At 43.6% G+C, this 21319-nt stretch overlaps 1 protein-coding gene across 2 annotated transcripts in view; it reads right to left on the reverse strand.

Moving 5' to 3' along the window:
- The window catches only part of CAMK2A (calcium/calmodulin dependent protein kinase II alpha), a 119207-nt gene that overhangs the window by 80720 nt on the left and 17168 nt on the right, over positions 1–21319 (reverse strand). For both annotated transcript variants that reach the window (XM_088663162.1, XM_088663163.1), the window contains exon 2: positions 16196–16290. In XM_088663162.1, the coding sequence (XP_088519288.1) occupies positions 16196–16290 (95 nt within the window). The remainder of the gene's footprint in view (positions 1–16195; positions 16291–21319) is intronic.

A 21319-nucleotide genomic window follows, 5' to 3' on the forward strand; every position in this document is an offset into this window, starting at 1 on the left:
GCTGAATATTCTTATTATTGTACCCTGCCCTCTGCAGAGTTCTGTGGGTGAAATACGGTAGGTGTGCCAGGCTATACTTAAGACAGCACGCACTATGCATTATAAGGTAGAGTCCTAATTACACTGCCTGTCAGATTGAAGCGAGGGAGAGGGTGCTTTGCAGTCTATTATGCTGTTAATGTGCTGTTAATGGAGCTAGTAAAAAGCAAGGATTTCCTGCTTTCAGGCTTCCCATAGGCACCTGGTTGGCCACTGTGAGAATAGGATGCTGGACTAGATGAGCCATTGCCATGAACTAGCAAGACTTTTTCTTACACTGTAATCAGCTACCTTTGAAGCTTGCAATTTATTTGGCTGACTGTTGGACCCCAATGAGAGGGAAGCTGCAGCTGGTGTACCTGGCCTGCACCCCACTCTCTCCTCGACATCAATGCCCAAGTAAGAGCCAAAGTGCCTCTAATGATGCTGTCCTCTTGCCTAGTTTCCCAGGTAGCGTGCAGAGGCACAGCAATAACGTAGTAGTGGCCTTGAAGCAGACTATCCAGGAATATTGTCGTGCAGACTTTGAAAGGATTGCCATGCGTCAATAGCTTTTTATCCAAGGTCATTTGCAAAGTACACTTAAGCCTGATTCAGACAGTGTTTAGCAGTGTGTTTTTTTCTGTCATGCAAATAAACAACAGCAAACTTCGGGCTCTTATTTCCCACCACCTCCCTCCCTCACACAGAGAAGGAGAACATCCAGTTCCAAGTTTCAAACTAATCATAGTTCATTGAAATAAGAAACTGTGGTTAGTAAACTGTTGTTGTTTAGTCATTTAGTCGTGTCCGACTCTTCGTGACCCCATGGACCATAGCACGCCAGGCACTCCTGTCTTGCACTGCCTCCCGCAGTTTGGTCAAACTCATGTTCGTAGCTTCGAGAACACTGTCCAACCATCTTGTCCTCTGACGTCCCCTTCTCCTAGTGCCCTCAATCTTTCCCAACATCAGGGTCTTTTCCAAGGATTCTTCTCTTCTCATGAGGTGGCCAAAGTATTGGAGCCTCAGCTTCACGATCTGTCCTTCCAGGGAGCACTCAGGGCTGATTTCCTTAAGAATGGATAGGTTTGATCTTCTTGCAGTCCATGGGACTCTCAAGAGTCTCCTCCAGCACCATAGTAAACTATGAGCAGTGAAAACAAGTCTGTATCTGAAACCTAAACCTGTTCTGCCCCCCCCCAAAAAAAACCCCAAAGAGTATATTTAGGAGGTGCATGAGATGGGGAGATGGAGTGGGGAAGTCCAGTTGCATGAGCCAACTCTGTTCCATGCATGCAACAATTTAGTTTAATCCCAGCCCAGTTAGATCCTGGCAATTCTCACTAATTATAATTTAAACTACAGTTCCTTGAGTTTGGACACACAGATAACCAAGGAAGTATTTCTTCTGTGTGAATATAATTTCCTTCTGTAGCAATTTTCTAATCCAGTGCATGAAACAGGAGTCGAACAGGAAGTGCGTGAGTCAAGGCTCACCATGCCTTGTTTATATAGTGAGAAACCATGGTTGCCTGTTTCATCTAAATTGCACCTAAGGCAGCAATCTGAAACAAACTTGCTTGGGGCTAAGCCCCATTGAGCGCAGCAGAATTTACTCTTGAGTACAGAGGACTGTAGATGTTTCTTGCTATAAGGATGTACTCCTGTGAGTCTGAGAAGAGGGGAAAGGGGGAAAAGATTTTAAAAATAACGGAGATGGATTAAGATGGAGAGGAAAGAAATAATGTAACTCAATCTGTGCTTCCTGAAAGATCTGGAGACTGCTGTGTTTCCTTCCCTTGCCTGCTGCCAACTTGCATTCACATGGAGCATCCAAGCACTCAGCCCAGGAGGGCGCACCCTTCAGAGGAATCACACCATCTGCTCTCAGTGGACGGCAAGTTATCAAAGTCCTGCGCCATAACGTTTTGGAAGAAGTTGAGTTGGAAATGAAAAGGACTCGATATGCTAGAGTCTACACACAATATTTTATCAGCCAATATTTCATCATTACTACCGGTAATAAACATGTGAAATACACCAGGAGCGAATGTATCTGCACTGCCCAGGTCTAAATGGCTCCTTAAGCCTTCCAGGTCACCAGAACAACCTGGATAAGTGAATCTCTTATGAATCTAGTACACCTTGTGGCTGAATATGATGAATGCAGCAGACACCTGTCCTCTATGGGGAAGGGTCAGAGCACCTGTTTTGCATGCAGAAGGTCCCAGATTCAATCCCCGGCATGTCCAGGTACAGCAGGGAACATTCCCACTCTGAAACCCTGCAGAGCTGCCACCAGTCAGTGTAGACAATACGGAGTCAGATAGCTCAGTTGTCTGATTTTTTATGTCAATGACCACATAGCCCCATGCCAGCAGTGAATATACCAACCTCCTTTCTCCCCCTCTCTGTCACCACTCCACCACCCACATACACCCTTTCTCCTCTTCTTCTGCCACGCCCTCATCCTTTCCAGAAATCTAAACTAATTGCTAGCAGAGGCTTCCCCCTCTTCCAGTGCTCCATCCTGCCTGCATTTTTCTCACTTCATTCTCAACATAATCCTGTGCGGCAGTCAGTTTAAGTCTAATAGTGAGCAACTCGGTGAGGTTCATGGATTTGAACACAGGTCTCCTTGGTTGCAGTCTAACATACTTGTCCACTTCACCCCAACGGTTGAAGTTACTTGGGAGGTGGGAGGACGGGGACCAGGTCGCTCTCTCCAGCCGACTGAAACAGAGCCATGCAATGAACCAAGGCTGGAAGATCTGCAATGCTGCGGTTTCTGGGGATTGTGTTACACTGGCAGGGCTGTGTGTGGGAAGCCTGCAAAGTACTGTTCTATTTTGGGGGCCTGAAAGTAGCTCCTTTATTTCATTCTTTTTTACCTTTTGGAGAGATGAATAATGGTGTCATGAAGAAACAAAGGGAAAGCTTTGCCCATTTCCAGGCTTCTTATTCACACTAATTAAGTACTAGCAGCTCTGCTGAAGGGAACGCCCCCACTTTGAATTTTCAGAAAACAAAGTCAAAATGAATCCCAAAAGAAGAAGAAGCACACAGGCACCAGCCATTCCTTCCCCACTAATGCTGCCTCTTCACGTGCAATGCACGAAACTCAATATGCTTCTTTTGACAGAGAGATGCCTGGTCACTTTTTGGCAGCTGAGGTCTGCTACGCACGGTGCAGCTCACCTGTGTAGGTGCCCTCGCATTGGCCATCCACAAGGGAGTTGCTACCATGTAATGAGCTGTGAGTTACCTTGCCACATAGATCAGGGATTTTTCCCATGGCCCCAATAGATCTGCTCCCTGGCCCCAATAGATCTGAAATCCAGCTGCACACCAGTGTTTCACTGTGGAGCGACATTCTCTGTAGTGAAGAAATTTAAAATGGCTTCCACGGGGCAGCCGTGAGATGTAAATGAGTCATCCGCTAATCTCATAAAGCGATATGTAACAGTTGACCAAAAAAAAATGACATCCCTATATAGTCTCTCCAAAATGATTGACATGGTGTTCATCTAGGCCTGCTCCAAGTCTGAGCGGGGCCTAGGCAAAGGGCCCTCCAGTAGGTCCCCTTCTCTTAATGGAGTCTCTGGCAGATTTCATGGCAATGACGATTGCCAGAATCAGTGCTTCAAGCAATGTCAGCAATTCAACAATTCCCCACATTTCTCCAGAGCAACACTATGACAGGGGCATTGTGGGAAATTAAAATGGCAGTTGCTGGTGCTGCTTAGAGCACTCTGACAGGGGACGGAGAATGAAAGGGAGCCTAGGAAAGGTTCAGTGGTGGTGCCTGTCAAGCTCCAGTTTGGGCACCTAGCTATTATGTTGTATTTACTGAGAGGACAGCCTGTTGCTGTGATGGAGGAACTCCTACTCCTTCCTTTCTGAAACTCTTTTTATTCCTTAGGCACTTTGATGACCTACCATTGGTTCATTTTCACATGTATCACAGGATTATAGGAAGCTGCCTTCTACAGAATCTGACCATTGGTCCATTTAGCTCAGTGTTGTCTTCACTGACTACGAGCAGCCTCTCTCCAGGTTTTCAGGCAGGAGTCTCTCTCTCAGCCCTACCTGCAGATGCCAGGGAGTGAACCTGGAATATTCTGCATGCAAAGCCATCCCACTAAGCCACTGCCCTTCCCCATCTTTCCGTGTCTCCCTACTTTCTCCCTTTAAAACATGTATAGAAAGGATTTGTGCACTTTCATTTTGTTGGTTGTCATATCAGTGGCCTTGGTGCAAACTGCATTGCATTTCACAGTTTTAATCAAACCAGTACAAGACAATTAAAATAATTTAAGTGTTTCATTTGGACTGTGGTGATAGCCATCTCCCAGCTATTTGCTTGACTTCCCCCAACCCAGTGCCTGGGTTGGTCTTTGGTAACAATGCTAAATCTAATTTTACTTTCAGAGTCCTGTGCATGCCCTTATGCCCACGTCACATTCCATTGATATTCATTCATGTGTGGTAACTAAGGCAGCCATATTTCAAAAAGTGAGCATCTGGAAACAGAAGCTGCTGGAAGTTTTTGAGCTATTTTTAAGGAAATTCGCCAAAATCTACACTTACGTCATGATATGGCAACCCTAGTGGTAACCCTCCTGTTGTTGCTTTAATCTGGTAGTATCTTGGTGATGATGAAATTTCTAACCAGCCCTGAGAATGTTTCCAGGTACACCAGAAAGATCTGTTGCACCAGGACTACAGGAAGTACAGGCAGCTAGATGTTTTGGCAAATTATCCACCCGTGCATTGCCACTGAGGAAACCAGAAGTAGGAAATGTGCCAAAATCTCTGCAGAGGAACATGCCACAGATATTTTGAAGCATACGTTCCATCACACTAGGCTGGAACATAAATATTGCAGCATTATATAAATGTCAGATTTATATCATGACTGGCTGGCAACCATATAAAGTAAATAGGATGTCAGAAAACACCCCAGTATGTTTCTCTGATTGTTCAGGTGGGAGTTGAGGAACTTGTGAAAATTACTGGGAGGGAAATAATTGACGGTGCCTTGGGCCAGTCCTTCCATTTGCAAAAAGGAAAGTTTAAAAGCTGCATTTGAGTGACAGCTGCGCACATACAGGCTCCTCTTGTTTGCTTGCACACTTACTGCTCCTACTCACTGCCTTATAAAGTGTCTTGACACCTCGGGTATGAAATGCATTATATAAAGCTCAATTCAGTTTTATATGCTCTACATTGAATGCCATCCAGTTATGAAACACAATGCAGTTCTTCCCAGCTTAGAGCTCCAACCAATAAATCTTCCATAGCTGGGAGGCTTTTGTCCTCTGACTCTCAAACTCCCCCAAAGTTGCATTTAGAGGCATTTCCTTTCTGACACGCAGCCTGCCTGATATTGACAGAAAACATCAAACTAAGCTGCCACAAGAAATGGGTATTGATGGAGTGCTGCTGGGATAACTCCCAAGAGAAATGACTGGCAGCTTAAGCCTGCGGCTCTCAAGTATGCAGAGGTGGAAATCATGAATCTAAACTCCTGGGAATGGCAATGAAAAAGCCAACTTACTGACTGCTATGCTGTAATTTATATAGCTCTATAGGGAGTATAGGGCAGGGGTCAGCAACCTTTTCCAGCCGTGGGCCGGTCCACCGTCCCTCAGACCATGTGGTGGGCCGGACTATTTTTTTGGGGGGGGAATGATGAACAAATTCCTATGCCCCACAAATAACCCAGAGATGCATTTTAAATAAAAGCACACATTCTACTCATTTAAAAACACCAGGCAGGCCCCACAAATAACCCAGAGATGCATTTTAAAGAAAAGGACACATTATACTCATGTAAAAACACGCTGATCCCCGGACCGTCCATGGGCCGGATTGAAAAGGTGATTGGGCCACATCCAGCCCACGGGCCTGAGGTTGCCTACCCCTGGTATAGGGCATAACAGTAGTGATACACGCCACCCCAATCTGCACGAGCAGTGCGAGATTCCAGGGGCTCCAGACACTTACCCAGGGTTTGTGCTTTCTTTTGAGAATAAGGCACAGCAGGGACTATGTAGCAGCCGCGATCCCAATGCAGATCTTTATTCCCCCCCTTGTTCCTGATGTAGATCTTCACTCATCTTTTTTCCCCTGGAGGGGAGGGGGGGATGCCATTTTGTGGTTCACCTCAAGTGCCAAAATGTATTGGACCTGGCCAGATGCCCAGCACCCTTAACAGACCACAATACCCAGGATTCTTTGGGTGGGGTGTGTTTAAATGTACCGTCATACATTGGTTCTCGAACGGAATCTGTTCTGGAAGTCCGTTCGACTTCCGAAAACATTTGAAAACCAAGGTGCGGCTTCCAATTGGCTGCAGGAGCTCAATCGGAAGCCTCAGAAGCAGCGTCAGACGTTCACTTTCCAAAGAACGTTTGCAAACCAGAACACTCACTTCTGGGTTTGCGGCGTTTGGGAGCCAAAACGTACAAGTACCAAAGAGTTTGACAACCAAGATACCACTGTACCATAAATGTATGGTGCACATATAATCCAAAAGGAATTAAGCCTATAGTCCTCTCTAAACATTCCAAAAGAAGAGAAAAAGTTTCACCAATGCTAATAATAAGTATGATAATACGCGGCATTTGTAAAGCACTTCCAAGTATTGAAAAAGCACCACGTGCATTATCATATTGTAACCTTCACGACAACAATGTAAGGTGAAGGAGTGTTATTATCCCCATATAGTAGGTAGGGTACACTGAAGCTTAGAGAGAATGCCTTGCTAAGGCCACCAAGAGCGAGCTGAATGGGCAGCTTCCTGATTCATAGCACAAAAGGAATAAAAGTCACAAGACTGTTGAATGGTGAGTGGATTGAGTAGTGAAACAGCTGTTTTGCTAGCTGAGCAAGTGGAGAGTCAAGGAATTCAGTGCTGACAAATACATACTTGTACTATTCCATAAAAAAAATCAAGTTAACCTTAAAGAGTTTTTTGTTAACTTTTCTGATCCAGGTAAAGTGATATGTGTGGAGTGGAAGCCACTGGAATGCTATACTTGATTTTAAACAGAAATAACACTGGATTCCATTTGGAGGTGGAGGGGTGCTTGGTGACCCACCCTCCATTGGCTTTGTCCTGCCCTTGTAGGCTACCAAGACAAGATAGCCCCATTGTACTGGGAACCCATCAGCCTTGAATGCTTTGCATGAAAACTGTGCATATAACCACAAATGCTTTATGCAAAATCTTCATTTGCCTTTTCAGAAGCATGAGCCTTTGAATATTGAACCGGTGGTGACGTCACCAATCGTCACCACCGAAAATCCCCTAAAAAGCATCCCTAAAACATTGGAAAAGATTAACGAATTTGGGAAATTAGCCGGATTTAAAATAAATTATAACAAGAGTGGTATCTTAACAAAAAATATGGAAGAAGCAGAAAAGAAAGAATTACAAGAGGTAACTGGCATTGAAATCAAGAGAAAAATAAAATATTTAGGAATCCACATGACAGCAAACAACATAAATTTAATTCAAGACAATTACGAAAGAACTTGGAAAGAGATCAAAAGGAAAATGGAAATGTGGACTAAGTTAAAAATTTCGCTGTTAGGTAGGATTTCCATCATTAAAATGAGTGTGTTACCGATGATGATGTTTTTATTTCAAAACCTACCAATTTTGGCAGGGTCTAAATGCTTCGAGATTTGGAAAAAAGATATCAGTAAATTTATTTGGGATGGAAAGAAGCCGAGGATCAGATATAAAGTATTAATTGACAAAAAGGAAAGAGGTGGACTAAATTTACCTGATCTTAAATTATACCACGATGCGGCCGCCCTGTTCTGGCTAAAAGAATGGATTGAGCTAAAAGATAGTGAAGTTTTGGACCTGGAGGGTGCCGGACTGGGGTTCGGCTGGCATTGGCACCTATTAAGAGAAAAACTGAATGTACACAATGCCTTATGGAATAATATCATTAGGAAGTCAATTTATAAAACATGGGTAAAATATAGGGGGATATTGGAACCAAGGACACCACGGTGGATATCACCTAAAGAAATAATCTCAGTTAAAAGAGTGAATATGGAAAGTAATTGGCCGATATATAATGAATTAATAGAGGAGCGGGATGGACATTTAAAATTAAAGGATTATAATGAAATTAGAAGACATTGTAATGTGTGGCTACAATATTTTGAAATTAACGAAAGATTTAAAAAAGATAAGACAATTGGTTTCGAAAAGGAAATGTCTAAATTTGGGAAAATAATATTGGAAGGGGGAAATAAATTTATAAAAAAATTGTATGAATTGATTCTGGAGTGGGAGACTAAAGATGAATTAACAAAAGACGTAATGGTTAAATGGGCGCAGGATGTGGGCAAACCAATAATGTACGAAAGTTGGGGAAAATTGTGGTTAAGGGATATTAAAATGGTTATTAGTTATGATTTGAAGGAAAATATTTATAAAATGCAATTTAGGTGGTATCTAACCCCGGTGCGCCTGGCAAAGATATACAAGGGAAACAACAATACCTGTTGGAGGTGTGGGGAGGAGACCGGAACATTTATACATGTCTGGTGGTGGTGTAAGAAAATAAGAAATTTTTGGGATGAGGTATATAAGGAGTTAAAAAAGATAATTAAGACATCATTTAAGAAAGAACCGGAGATATTTCTTTTGAGCATGGTAGGCGAAGAAATTAAGGCCAAAGATAGATGTTTGGTAATGTACAGCACTATAGCCGCCAGAACTCTAATTGCACAAAATTGGAAAAGTGACAAAATTCCAAATATTAAAGATTGGCTGATGAAATTAGTGGGATATAAGAATTTGGCTATTCGAAATGGGATCTTAAAAGGATTGGGTAGGGAAAAAGCGGGTAAAAATTGGGAATCTTTTGAATCATATATGAAAAATAAGGTAAAATGAGCGAATCTTGAGGCAGAGATATGAAGGGCAAGGAAATTAAGGGGCAGGAGGAAATTGTATTAAGCATGCATCAGAACAAAGAAAGAAAATCAACATACAGGAATGACTGGAAGTCACCAGGGTGGAGGGTATGGGGAGGGTATTTAAGTTTCTCTTAACAAACTTAATGGTTAAGATGAATTGGACCAGAGTCCATAAATTAGGGGGTTGAGTATGAATGACTGTCTGAAGAGGTATTTGATTTGTTTATTCATTATTTGTTTATTCATTATTTGCTTCTATTTTAAATTTTCTGTTTGATGATTAAGATTCTTATGTTAAAATTTTTGTTATAATTATGATTTGGATACTTTACAAATATTATTTGGATTTTGTTATGTCTTATTCTTACTTTGTTTAAGTGATTGTTTTCGAATATAAGGTCTTTCTTTATTTTCTTTTTTTGTATTATATTAGTTTTGTTTTTCCTTACTTTGACGTTACACGTATATGTGTGTGTTTGTGAGTGTGTGTATTTTAAACAATTCTAAATAAAGTTTATTTTAAATATTAAAAAAAAAAAAGAATATTGAACCGGGACAGGGTGGGTTCTGCAACATAACAGGAACGCAATAATAATACACTAGTGGGGGATATATACTGGACCAACCACACATAATTCTGCTTTATTGGTTGTTGCAATACTTCCTCAATTTTGTCATCTAAGAGAAGCACTCTCACGCCACTATAGCACAACAAAAGCAGGACACACCGCAAAAAAACAACAACCCTGAAACATTTCTGGTATGAAAAATTACAGGATTTTAGCAGAAAGTTATGGGACATGCACTGGCTGGAAATGAAGTATTATGTCCGCCCTGAAACTTTTGCAAGTGCAAACAGTGTTGAAAGTGTGATCCCAAATAAATGCCCCAATACCATCACGAGCATAAATAATCATAAATGCAGAATAAAAATGACACCTGGGCAAGCCCACAGCCTCTCTGCTCAAAGCTATTCAAAAGGATAAAAGGGGAAACCCAGCAATATAAACCACTGGATGTTTCTTTCTCTATCCTGCTTTTGATATGTGTTTGTCAAGTGTCAATACTACTATCCTGGATTGACTGAGCAACCCATCGGCCTGAATTCCCAACTCATTGAATTCAGAGATTTCTTTCTAATATTACTGCGCTTTTCGTCTCCACTCAGTTTGTTGAGAGAGAGATATTTTTTGTGTTGGAAAATGTAAAATATGCAGCCATCCCAAGAAAACAGGTATGAGATTAGTTAGAAATGATATCACTCCATCATCCTGTTTGTTTTTTGTTGTTGCTAATTCCCTCCCCCCTAAACAAAAAACAAAAAAAAATCATCTCTTCATATTGGCCTATGTTGCCAACTAGTCCTGTGACCAAATACACGTACTCTGTTCTTCTGAACCTCCGGTGCAATCCAGAAAAATGCATGATTTGGGGAGGAGGATGAAAGTCATACACAAAGTAAAATCTTAGAAATAACAGCTGGAACCAACTATGGTGAGGTCCAAATGCAGAGTGTGTCCACCAAACTCATGGAGCTATCCCCACATTGGTGAGAAATAGTTCCACACATTTGCATGGTTTCTGATCAAAGATGGCATATTTTGATGTTGAGAACACAAATTCACATAATTATGTCAAAAACTACATGAGAGGAAGCTCTATGTAACAGACTGTCGTGGCTTTGTTGGTACAGGTTGATGGGGTTTTAAGATCAAAAAAGGCCACTGTAGGCTTGCTAACCTTGCTTCATAACACAGACTGATAATGTTCCTTCGGTAATTATCACTTTGTCAAGCCCACTCATTTTTCCCCCTGAAGAGAACTAGAGAGAGTAGTAAATGCAAATTAAAAGGGATGGCAGAACAAAGGGAGAATTTATTAGGGTTTCCATTTTCCTTACTATCCATTGATGTAAAACAAGCTTCAACAGAAGAAAAATAAAATAAAATCTATAACATATGGCTTTTTAAACCTTTGATCCAGCAATGATTAACACCATTCAACGAAGAAATATTCTTCTTTTTGCCTGTGCATACATTCTGCTCCTGACATGTATAGTTATTATAGGGAACACTTCACAAAATCACCTTAAGCAGAGCAGACACCTGTGATAGGCTTGCCTCTCATTAGTTCATTGACTGGAGATAAGAGGCAAAGCTCTATAGTCTACAGCAGTTTTGCAAGTAAACAAGCAATAACTGTGGTTACCAAATGAAAATGATTCCTCAGCATTAACTCAATGCTAAACAGCCAAAGGTAGGTGCAGAACACTATGATATAAGTAGTTCTGGCATATTTTAGAATGAGACCATTTCTGTCTACCTGAACTCCAGTTTAAATTAGATGATTTGGAATGGGTTCTATAATCAGCATATGTACAAAGGCACCTAAGACAGGGCTAAGGATGTCCCTGGCCACCCTTGGCCTCCAGCACATGCCCAAGGGTCTCAGTGCATTAGAAGTCTCAGTTATATCATGCACCCTCAATGAATTGGAGAACTGTTGGAACAGGCACAGACCTGAAATAGTAGTGGGCGGCAACTCCTCAACTTGTTACAAGAGGATCTAATATTTCCAATAGGAGCCAGTCCGTCTGGTCTAGCTAGGGTGGCCACTTACCTATCACTAAAAAAGAGGAAATGCATCACCAAAACAGAAGAGACAGATTTGCATGAAATTTGCATGTGCTAATATATACACATTTTCACGTAATATACCACCAGATACAGTGGTGGCGGTGGTAGCGGCAGCAGATCACCAAAGGGGCTGGCCACTGGCCACCTTCCTCCTTCCTGCACTGCTGCTCCTGACAGCCCAACTCGTCATCCTTAAATGGTGGTGGCAGAAGCAGCAGAGCCTCAAGTGGGCTGAGGAGGATGAAGCTGGCCAGCAGCCGTGCCAGTTAGCCTACAGGTGTGGATCCTGGAGGCAGGGCCCCCAGGGCTGGCAGGCGAAGGAGCCTGTGGATTGGGGTGGGGGGCAGGAGCTGCTCCAGCCTGTTCCAGCTGTCCCTCCATGACTCATCTCAGCTGCCCATCCACCGCCTTTCATCATACAGTGGTGCCTTGCTTAACGAATGCCCTGCTTAACGAGATTTCCGCTTAATGAAAGGTTTTTTTCTAGCGGAGGTTGCCTCACTAGACGAATTCGTTTTACGAAAAATTCATCTAATGAATCGCGGTTTCCGATAGGAATGCATTGAAATTCAATTAATATGTTCCTATGGGCAAAAAAAAAAATTCAATGCATTCCTACGGGATTCGCTAGACGAATTTTTCGTTATAAGAAAAGACCCGTGGAACGAATTAAATTCGTCTAGCAAGGCACCACTGTACTGTGCCACCTTTCTGTGGCCAAGCAAACTGCAGCATGACAGCACTCTTACATTTTTATTATATAATATACAAATTTAGAATTAGGTGCTTCAGGTGAAATAGAAATACAATACATCCAGTTGGGAAGACTGACCAGGTGACCTTTGTGTCTGCTAAAACTATTGTCCAGCTGCCAACTGTTGCTGCTTCCCCTTCTTATGGCTCCTTATCTTTAGACTGGACTTCTCTGTACATCTTACAAACAGAAGGCTCCTTCAAATAGAGTACTGTCAGAGTGGGCGCTCAGTTAGAATACAGTCTTCTGTAAATCAGAGTGCCAAAACTGAAATTTGGGGATCTAATTCCATATGGACTTCTTTGGGGCATTGGGGCATCTGCCCAGCATATTCTGACAAGCAACAGCTCCAATGGCCTCAAGAAGCCATCTTTCCCAGTCCTGCAACATGAGATCCTTTCCACCAAATGTGGAACTTTCCCTCTGCCCGCCCTACCACAGCCAGCCAGGGAGAAGGGAGACGTCCCTTCTAGCCGGCTGGCTGTGGGGCGGGCGGAGGGAAAGCCAGCCAAACGCTTTGCGCGGCTCTGGGGCTTTCCCTCCGCCCGCCCCACAGCCAGCCAGGGAGAAGGGAGACCTAAAAGAAAAGGAGCGGCGGCGGGCAGCGGGGCAGGCTGGCCAGCGGCCCTGCTTCTAGGGGAGGCAACTGCCCCCCTGCCTACACCCATGCTCACAGGTACAGGGCCCCCAGGTTGTCTTTGCCCTCTGAAGCAAACTCTGCAACTCTTACAGCTGACCTGCCTGCCCTCCACTCCCTCTGGTGATCTCTGTCACAGAAACCCCAGAGACCCGGCCTCAGACGGTTTGTCACCGGCTTCCTGGGTTGCCTTTTGCAGTTCATTGCACACAATCTGGTTCCCTCTCTTTGGCTCCTCTGTCACCTAATTGGCTGGCTGCTGTCCCCGGACGAGCTCTGTGACACAGCTTAAGCCCAGGGCACTGCATCTTTGGCCGAGGAATCTCTTGCAGAAGGATGTTTAGCAATATCTCTCTCCTTGCTTTTCTTCCCCCTAAAGACTGAGGAAAATCTGCTCCATTGCTGCTGAACACTTTCCTGTGCAGAGGTTTATAACCACCGCCTTAATTAATCTGTTATGACCTTTTTAAAATATGAGGTTAATACTGATTGACTGTGTCTTTTCTAGAGTCAATGCCACACCACTTTAATAGGTTTAAATGGAAGGTGGTATTTTGAATCCCCTTGACAGCAGGCATGTTTGGGGGAATACATATTAATTAACTGACTAAATAAGACCTTCCAGATTCCCTCTCTCTGCATGGGGAGCGCAAGGAGCCTGCAGGATGGACAGCCCATCCCACTTCTCCAGGGCAACACAGAGAGGTGAATGGAGAGGCTTATGAAGCTCCCTTACACTGAGCTTTGTTTGGACAAAGCCTTAATGAGCTTTGTTGTTATTTTTATATTTATTACCTACCCTTCACTAGCAGGTCCTTTGGGTGGTTATAGAAATTTAAAATTCTGTATTAAAAACATCTCAGGTGTCAAAGGCAAGGGCAAAAAGGTGTACAGGCAACTCCCGGTTTGCATACATTCAAAGAATGCACAACCGTGCAAGCACGCATCGCTGCAACCCAGAAATAGACAGAAAAAGGGGGTGTAACAGGAGTGGGGGCAGGCTTACATGCCAATGGGGGGGTTCAGGAATGCAACCCCCATGCAAAACGGTTGTTGCCTGTATATTAATGAGCTTCATGCATCCATGTCAAACTGTATTGAGGCTCCTTTTAGCTGAGTGAGCAAACAAGCCACATTTAACCCTATCCCAGTCAGGTCTGAACCTGAAAATTATGGTTAACAGCATCCAAACTAGCTCCAGATCTTGATTTGTTTGGAAGCCATTAACCATAATTCTACTTCAGATGTAATGGTGACTTCCTGGGTTCTTTGCCCACTCAGACAAAAGGAGAAACAAAGGGGCTATGTGCAGGGGCATGAAACCCATTCAGATCTCAGCATATTAAGCAGAGACATAATATTTTGAGTGTGGTTGCTGAATCAGTCTATTGATCGATATTATTCTATTACTCTGACTGGCAGTGATCCTCATGCAGGGGTCTTTCTCAACATGAGTTTGAACCTCAGACCTCCTGCATGCAAAGTATGATTGACAGATACATAGCTGCCAAGTTATCCCTTTTTTAAAGGGATTTTCCCTTATGCTGAATAGGCATCCTCGAGAGAAAAGGGAAAACTTGGCAGCTATGGACAGATACAGAAACCGTGGTGACAACTTCCTTCAAGTCCCATTTGGAAGCATGAGGGAAAACATCATGCTATGCAAATTTTTGAGTCCTGTCCTGGGGATTGAATTAGGAAGGGAATGAGGGTGGGCCACCAGCAAGCATTTAGGGCTTGACAGTTCAAAGGGTGGGTTTGGAGACAGGAGCTTGACTGGCCCTTGAGCATGGCTTTTCTACTGGAAGGCAGGCAGCTCAGGACATTAATCAGGGCCATAACTGAGATGCTTGACATTCTCCAAAGCTTCTGCTTACTGACACCCACCCAAGTGGTAATTTCACCATGTAATGCTACTCTAATGCGGCTTGTCTGTATGTTTGCTGTTTTATAAGACAATGTGCTCTTCAAAAATGCCTGGAGGAAAGATGACTTGCTTCTTGTGAGTGTTTTCATACACAAAACCTAAAGCAGCTCTTAAAGCAGGCTTTATGATTATGAATGTAAAACTTATATTCACCAGAATACCTATTTGCATTGCAAATGCTGTCCTTCTGCTCTCTCTACCACTTAGCAACAATAGCGAGACAGAAGCTCAAAAGTGATGTGCGAAAACACTCTTGATTTTACCTAGTTTAAAAGTAATTGGAGAAACGAATAAAAGTTGGATTTTAGCTACAAGAAGCAAGAAGGGCTAGTGATTGTAAAAATTTAGAGCTGTTTCCCCACAGTAATAGAATCAATAGTTTTGCAATAGTTCCTGTAATTCAGAAACCCTGAACTGATAGTTATAACGGAAGAAAGAATGTCTTTGGGAACTGGGGCTGGCTGCTCTTTCGTAACTGTTTCTTGTGTTGACAGCACAAAATCCCAAACCCCAAACCGCAAAAGCCTGAAAGAGGCAGTGTAGCCACTAGTGTCTGTGCACAGGCCAAAGCTATGAGTTTACACCTAGCCTCATAACAAGAAACTATCTGAGCCTCAGTTCTCCATCCATAGAATGGGAAAAGCAAACACCTAGTTGTGGGAAGGCTGGAAAACTAGCCACGTAGCATTCTTTGCAGTTCAAATGTTAGATCAGGGATTGTAAGGGATAGTAAGCATATTTAGCTCTCAAGCAGTTCAAGAAGGCCATTCCCTCTGTCCTATTCTCATTCCATTTCTCATCTTCACTGTGTGTCAGTTTCAAGGAGGTGGGGACGTACAATGTCCAAAGGTTTTTGTTTTTTACTGGGGGTTTTTTCTTTAAATGCTGTCCTGTGGGCTAGGTCTAAGGGATTGAAAGAAGGGTGCAAAGGGGTTGTTGGGGATGGAGCAGCAATGTTGATTTTCAGTCATATGCAGGGTTTTGCATGTGGCCACTCTAGTTCTACAGCTGGGGGGGGGGAATTACGTACCTTCCTAAGTGCCAGCTGGTCCTACACTAAACGGATGGATGATTGGGTAAAAGTAATAGTTCTAGCATGCATGAAAAAGTGTGCCTAGACTTCTTCCTTAAAACATGTGTTTGTAGCAATTGTCACCACATCAGTTCCCAAAGCATGTAAAAATATATAGGCTCTTATAAGTGCCATTCACTGCACCACACAGGTCTGAGGAATCCCTTTCCAACATGTAGTAAGATCAGGCAGCACCTACCACGAGCTGAGAGCTTCTTGGTGTTTATGATCTTGGCAGCATATTCTTGTCCTGACAACACCTTCACACACCTCCTGACAATTGAGAAAGCACCTCTGTTGGAGAGAAGAAGAGAAGAGAGGGAGAAACCCCCAATACATGAGATGTTTGCCGAATAAAGTCACATAGCCCACATGCCTACATGTTTAAAAGTAGAAATGTTCAAAAGAGCGTTAGGAAGTGCCTGGCTGGCGAAGGCAAAAGGCCCATGCACAATCTAGCATCCTGTTTCCCACAGCGGTCCTCTGGAAAGCCCACAAGCAAGACAAAAAGGTAACAAGTGTGTCCTCTGATCCTGGAGGTAGTATAAAGCCATCATGATCAGTAGTCATTGATGCTCCTTTTTTATTAACAGCACATTAAAAGCTAGAGCAGAGGTTTTCAACCTTTTTGGGTCCACAGCTCCCTTGACCAACTACATTCTTTCCGTGGCACCCCTGTGGGGCTCAGGAGCCCAGTTAGGTCACCCCTTGCCTGCAGAGCTGGCAGCTCCTCACCCCTTTTTGAACACCTTCCCTTGTGGGGTGTTGCCTCAGCCTTCTCTCTTCTCCCCTCTCCTTGCCGCAGCTGCTGCCCCTGGTCTCTGAGATGCACACACACACCCCACGCCCCAAAGAGAGGTGCTTCCTCCCACTACCTCACTGGGGCCCCAGAAGCACCAATCGCCCTGGTAGCTTGTAGCCAGGGCTACTGCAACAAACAACTGTGCAAGCCTTTGGGAGGTAGAGCTGTGAGAGGGCATCAGAGGAGGGAGGGAAGGGAAGAGGGACAGAGGCCAATGTTGCCTGCAGCACCCCAACCATCATTCAAGGCACCCCAGCACACTGGTTGAAAACCACTGTTCTTGAGAATGGTCAGGTGTTTAGAAGGAAGGTTGCAGCAGTTCATCCTTATTTTATGATAACCCCTTATCTTAACCCCTACCCCCTCTAATTCCCTTCACTGAAGCACTTTTCTCTGGTCCCCACTTTCTCCGCTTTTGCCACAGCTGCCAAATCTTAGCTCTGCCTCTATCTTCAACAGATTGCCTACCCCAAATGAGTGCCATTTCCTATCTCTTTGACACATTCTGAGTGTGACAACTGGCTGTTTTACCCATGTATCACATTAGTTTCATGACCTTCATAGAATAATAGAATTATAGAGTGTGAAGGGACCCCAGGGGTAATCTAGTCCAGCCCTCTGCAACCCTCTTTTGCCCAAAGTGGGGTTCAAACCCACAACCATGAAATTAAGAGTCTCAAGCTCTACCAACTGAGCTATCCCAAACAGATTCCTACAGCAACCCTGCAGAGTAGTTTAGGATGAAATTGAATGGCTTGCTCAAGGCCACCCATTCAGCTTCACAGCTGTGTGGGGGATTTGATTTTGGGTTCCTCACATTCTGGCTCAATACTCTAAGGCTGAAGTGGAAATTGATAACTAGCTCATAGCTGCCAAGTTCTCCCTTTTTTTAAGGGAAATTACCTTATGCTGAATAGGCTTCCTTGCGAGAAAAGGGAAAACTTGGCAGCTATGAACTAGCTTGATTAGAAACACTGGGGTGAGGTGAGGGGTGGGGATTTTCCCAGCAGAGAGGTTCAATGTGTATTAGATCCACGTAGGAAACTTTCCCATTCAAATGGCATTTGAAAGAAAAATCAGCAATGTGGATGTAATAAAGAAAAAAAATTCCTGTTATAAAAAGTGACAATTTGTCTCCTTCAGTCAAGCATTTGGCATGTTTCTCCTTCCAATTTTTCACATTGTCTTCTCCCCCCACCCCCTGAATGGTGACTTTTTCCACTGGTGGAAAGCATTAAGCACCTTCTGTCTTATCAAATGTCTCTTGGTACAAATGGCAGTCAGTGCCTGCCAATAATAATGCATTTTAATGAAGGAAAGATTGACACCAATGCAGTTCTTGTGCAAAAGACCCAACTTGAATCTGATGGTGCTGAAATTTTAAAATATGACCTGGCGGCAAAGATTATAGCGACAGCAGCTACCAGGGCTAAAATATTCTCATTTTAAAGAAATAGAAACTTTCATTCTGCAGTCTATATAAATGGTCCCAAGTTAAGAAAAATTGCATAGGCTTGCTTATTTCACATAATTTGTTTTGTGCCTGTCAGTCAAGCAGGCCTGACTGATATATTTTTCCGTCAGAGACAAAGATGGTGGTGTCCTCCACTCCATGTATGGAATCCAATTGGGCTGACAACTGAATCCTACTTCAGCACTGGGGATGGGGCAACATTCTCCTCTGTACCTGGGGACAGATGTCTAGTTTAAGGTGTGCAAGGAAGGCTTGTCTAGGGGACTCGGGGAGCGGGGGCGGCATATTCCCCAATTTGTGAAGATTGGGGGTTCGTACTACCTTCTGGCTTAAAGCATACGCAAGATCAAGCTTTGGAAATAAAACTTGTACCCCACCCCATAACCCTAACCACAGGTATACAAAATGCCTTACTTTTTGCATCGCTTTGGGATCCTAGTCGTTGTGACAACTTGTTGTGAAACTGCACCACAGTCTTTTTGGGACTGGTCGTTTTCATTTATTAGGCTAGTTAGTACATCAACAATGGCTGTAGAAGGAATGCTCTATAGAGAAGCAAGAGCTGTTTAAACGCAGAGCCCTTTGAGCTCTGCTAAGAAGATGATGATTTGTGATGCCACCAGGCTTCCCACAAATGAAACTGTATTATGAAACATGCTTCCTACAGGATGCTTCCACACCAGACGTGCAGTTCATATCCTGGTGGATTTGTAGATGCCAAGACTTCATTGACCCCTGATGGTAAACATTAAAGCAGAGGTGAAGAAGACTGAAGAGGCATATCCTTTTCTCCTCTTCATGGGCAGCTACTTTTCAACCAGAAAGCAAAGCTTTTGACTTTTTCAACCTTGACCTGACCAGTGTCATCTACCTACAGGGAGAAGTGGCCTGCTAGTTTCTAAAACAGCTTGGCTTCTGTTAATCTGAGCCTCCTCTACAGAAATATAATAATCACCGTACCGAGTAGAGTTAACTACATCTTGCTAATACTTAGTAGAGGCAAAGGAGGAAATGAGACATGCTGTGAAGGTACGCTTATATTCATTGCTTGGGAAATAAGATTTGCAGCGGGAATCTTATCATTTTTGGCTCTGTGGTGCAAAAATTGAATGGTAAGGTGTTTCCAGATGTGAGGTTTAAACTGGCGCTTGCATTTCCCACACAAATATCACTCCTGGAAAACCCTACAGTGACCTGTGTGTAAATTCAGGCTAACCTTCACTCTGTTCCTCTTTATACTTTGCATTAACAATATTCACATGTGCGCAAATGGTATGGTAGAGGCCCACAGAGACAGGTGTGAGAATGCTCTTAAGGGAAAGAAGACTTTGTGCCTAATTAGATGCTTGGCCATTCTTGTTTTTTATTATGCCTTTAACCACTTATAATAAACAATTTGTTTCAGGCCCTAGCTACAGTGGTACCTCTACTTACGAATTTAATGCGTTCCGAACGCACATTTGTAAGTCAAAAAAAATTAGTAAGTCGAATCCCATAGGAATGCATTGGGAGAAAAAAATCGTAAGTCGAAGCAACCCTATCTAAAAATTCGTAAGTAGAAAAAATCCTATCTAAACCGCATCCAAGATGGCGGACGGAGCTCCATTCATAAGTAGAAACATTCGTAAGTAGAGTTATTTGTAAGTAGAGGTACCACTGTACTTGGGTGGCAGATATGACATTGGGTTGGATGGGGGGGTGTCGTTTCCCCCCCCCCAAGGGATCAGCATATCCCCTTAAGGTGATTCTGGGGAGATGCTTCTGTCTGGATGCCCAGAACAGGGGCTGATGGGCCACAGAACCCCCAAATAGTGATCTTGGAGGAGGAGTCCTGATTTAATGTATGTTATAGGTGATGCTTATTTTGGTTAACCTTGCCAAAAAATCAACCAGTAGTCAGGCTGCTTAAGTCAAGATACACACCCAATGCCTAGGCCAAAAACTGCTGACACCTGTAAGCAATAAAGTTGTGGCCTGTTTAAATCCCATTTTGGTTGTCCTGTGCTTTTTGCCTCTACATCTTTCCTTGGCCCCACTGCCTGCAGCTCCACCATAGCTGCCAAGTTTTCGCTTTTCTCGCGAGGAAGCCTATTCAGCATAAGGGAAAATCCCTGTAAAAAAGGGATAACTTGGCAGCTATGAGCTCCACTGCACCTGGGCCTGCAAACCAGATTCCTAATGAATCTCAAGGAGCTCAGAACTGAAGCTATACTTTCTGCTTGACTGAGGGAAACTGAGGCATGGCTCATACCAGCCAAGGGCATAAAGTAAGCAGTGCTGGGACTAAAGCTTGCCTGAGGGCCACAACCACTGCCTTGCAAGCCCTTCTCCCTAAGCTGAGGTGCCTAGATGTTAGTGCTGTGAAAAAGCACCCTTTGCAGAATTAAAAACAAACAAACAAAAACAAAACCACTCATGGGTCCAGCAACTGATAATGGTGTCACAGAATGAGCCTTGGTATTCCCTAGCTTAGATTAAGCAGTGATGGTACCACAAGAGTATCCTACTTGCCATTCACAATGTCTAGGGCAGTGTTTCCCAACCTTGTGCCTCCAGCTGTTTTCGGACTACAATTCCCATCATTCCTGACCACTGGTCTTGCTAGCTAGGGATGATGGGAGTTGTAGTCCAAAAACAGCTGGAGCACAAGGTTGGGAAACACTGGTCTAGGGATCTGCATCCAGGGGGCAATGGAAGGTGGAAGTAGGGGGGTGTTCACAGTACCACAGTACCATTGCGCTCACACGGCTGATTTTTGAAGCCACATCCACATGATCCGTATTGATCCTGTAGTTTCTTGATGAACACTGTTGTTTGATGTGTCCCCCCCCCAAAAAAAACCCAGGTTCAATCCAATTAGAAAAGTGAATGTGGAGTAAGCAAGCGGTAATGTGAAATTACCCTACCAGTCACTGCACTGGCACAGATGAGTGCAGGTGACAGTTTAATGAACAGCAGAGCTGGAGGGGTGGGGAAACCTAAGAGGTTGGGGGGCATCCGGGGGACACATCCCTGCCACCTCTCTTACACAAACAACTCTGTGCAAA

This window comes from Zootoca vivipara, chromosome 2, assembly GCF_965207765.1.
Source record: "Zootoca vivipara chromosome 2, rZooViv2.hap1.1, whole genome shotgun sequence".
Taxonomy (NCBI): Eukaryota; Metazoa; Chordata; class Lepidosauria; order Squamata; family Lacertidae; genus Zootoca; species Zootoca vivipara.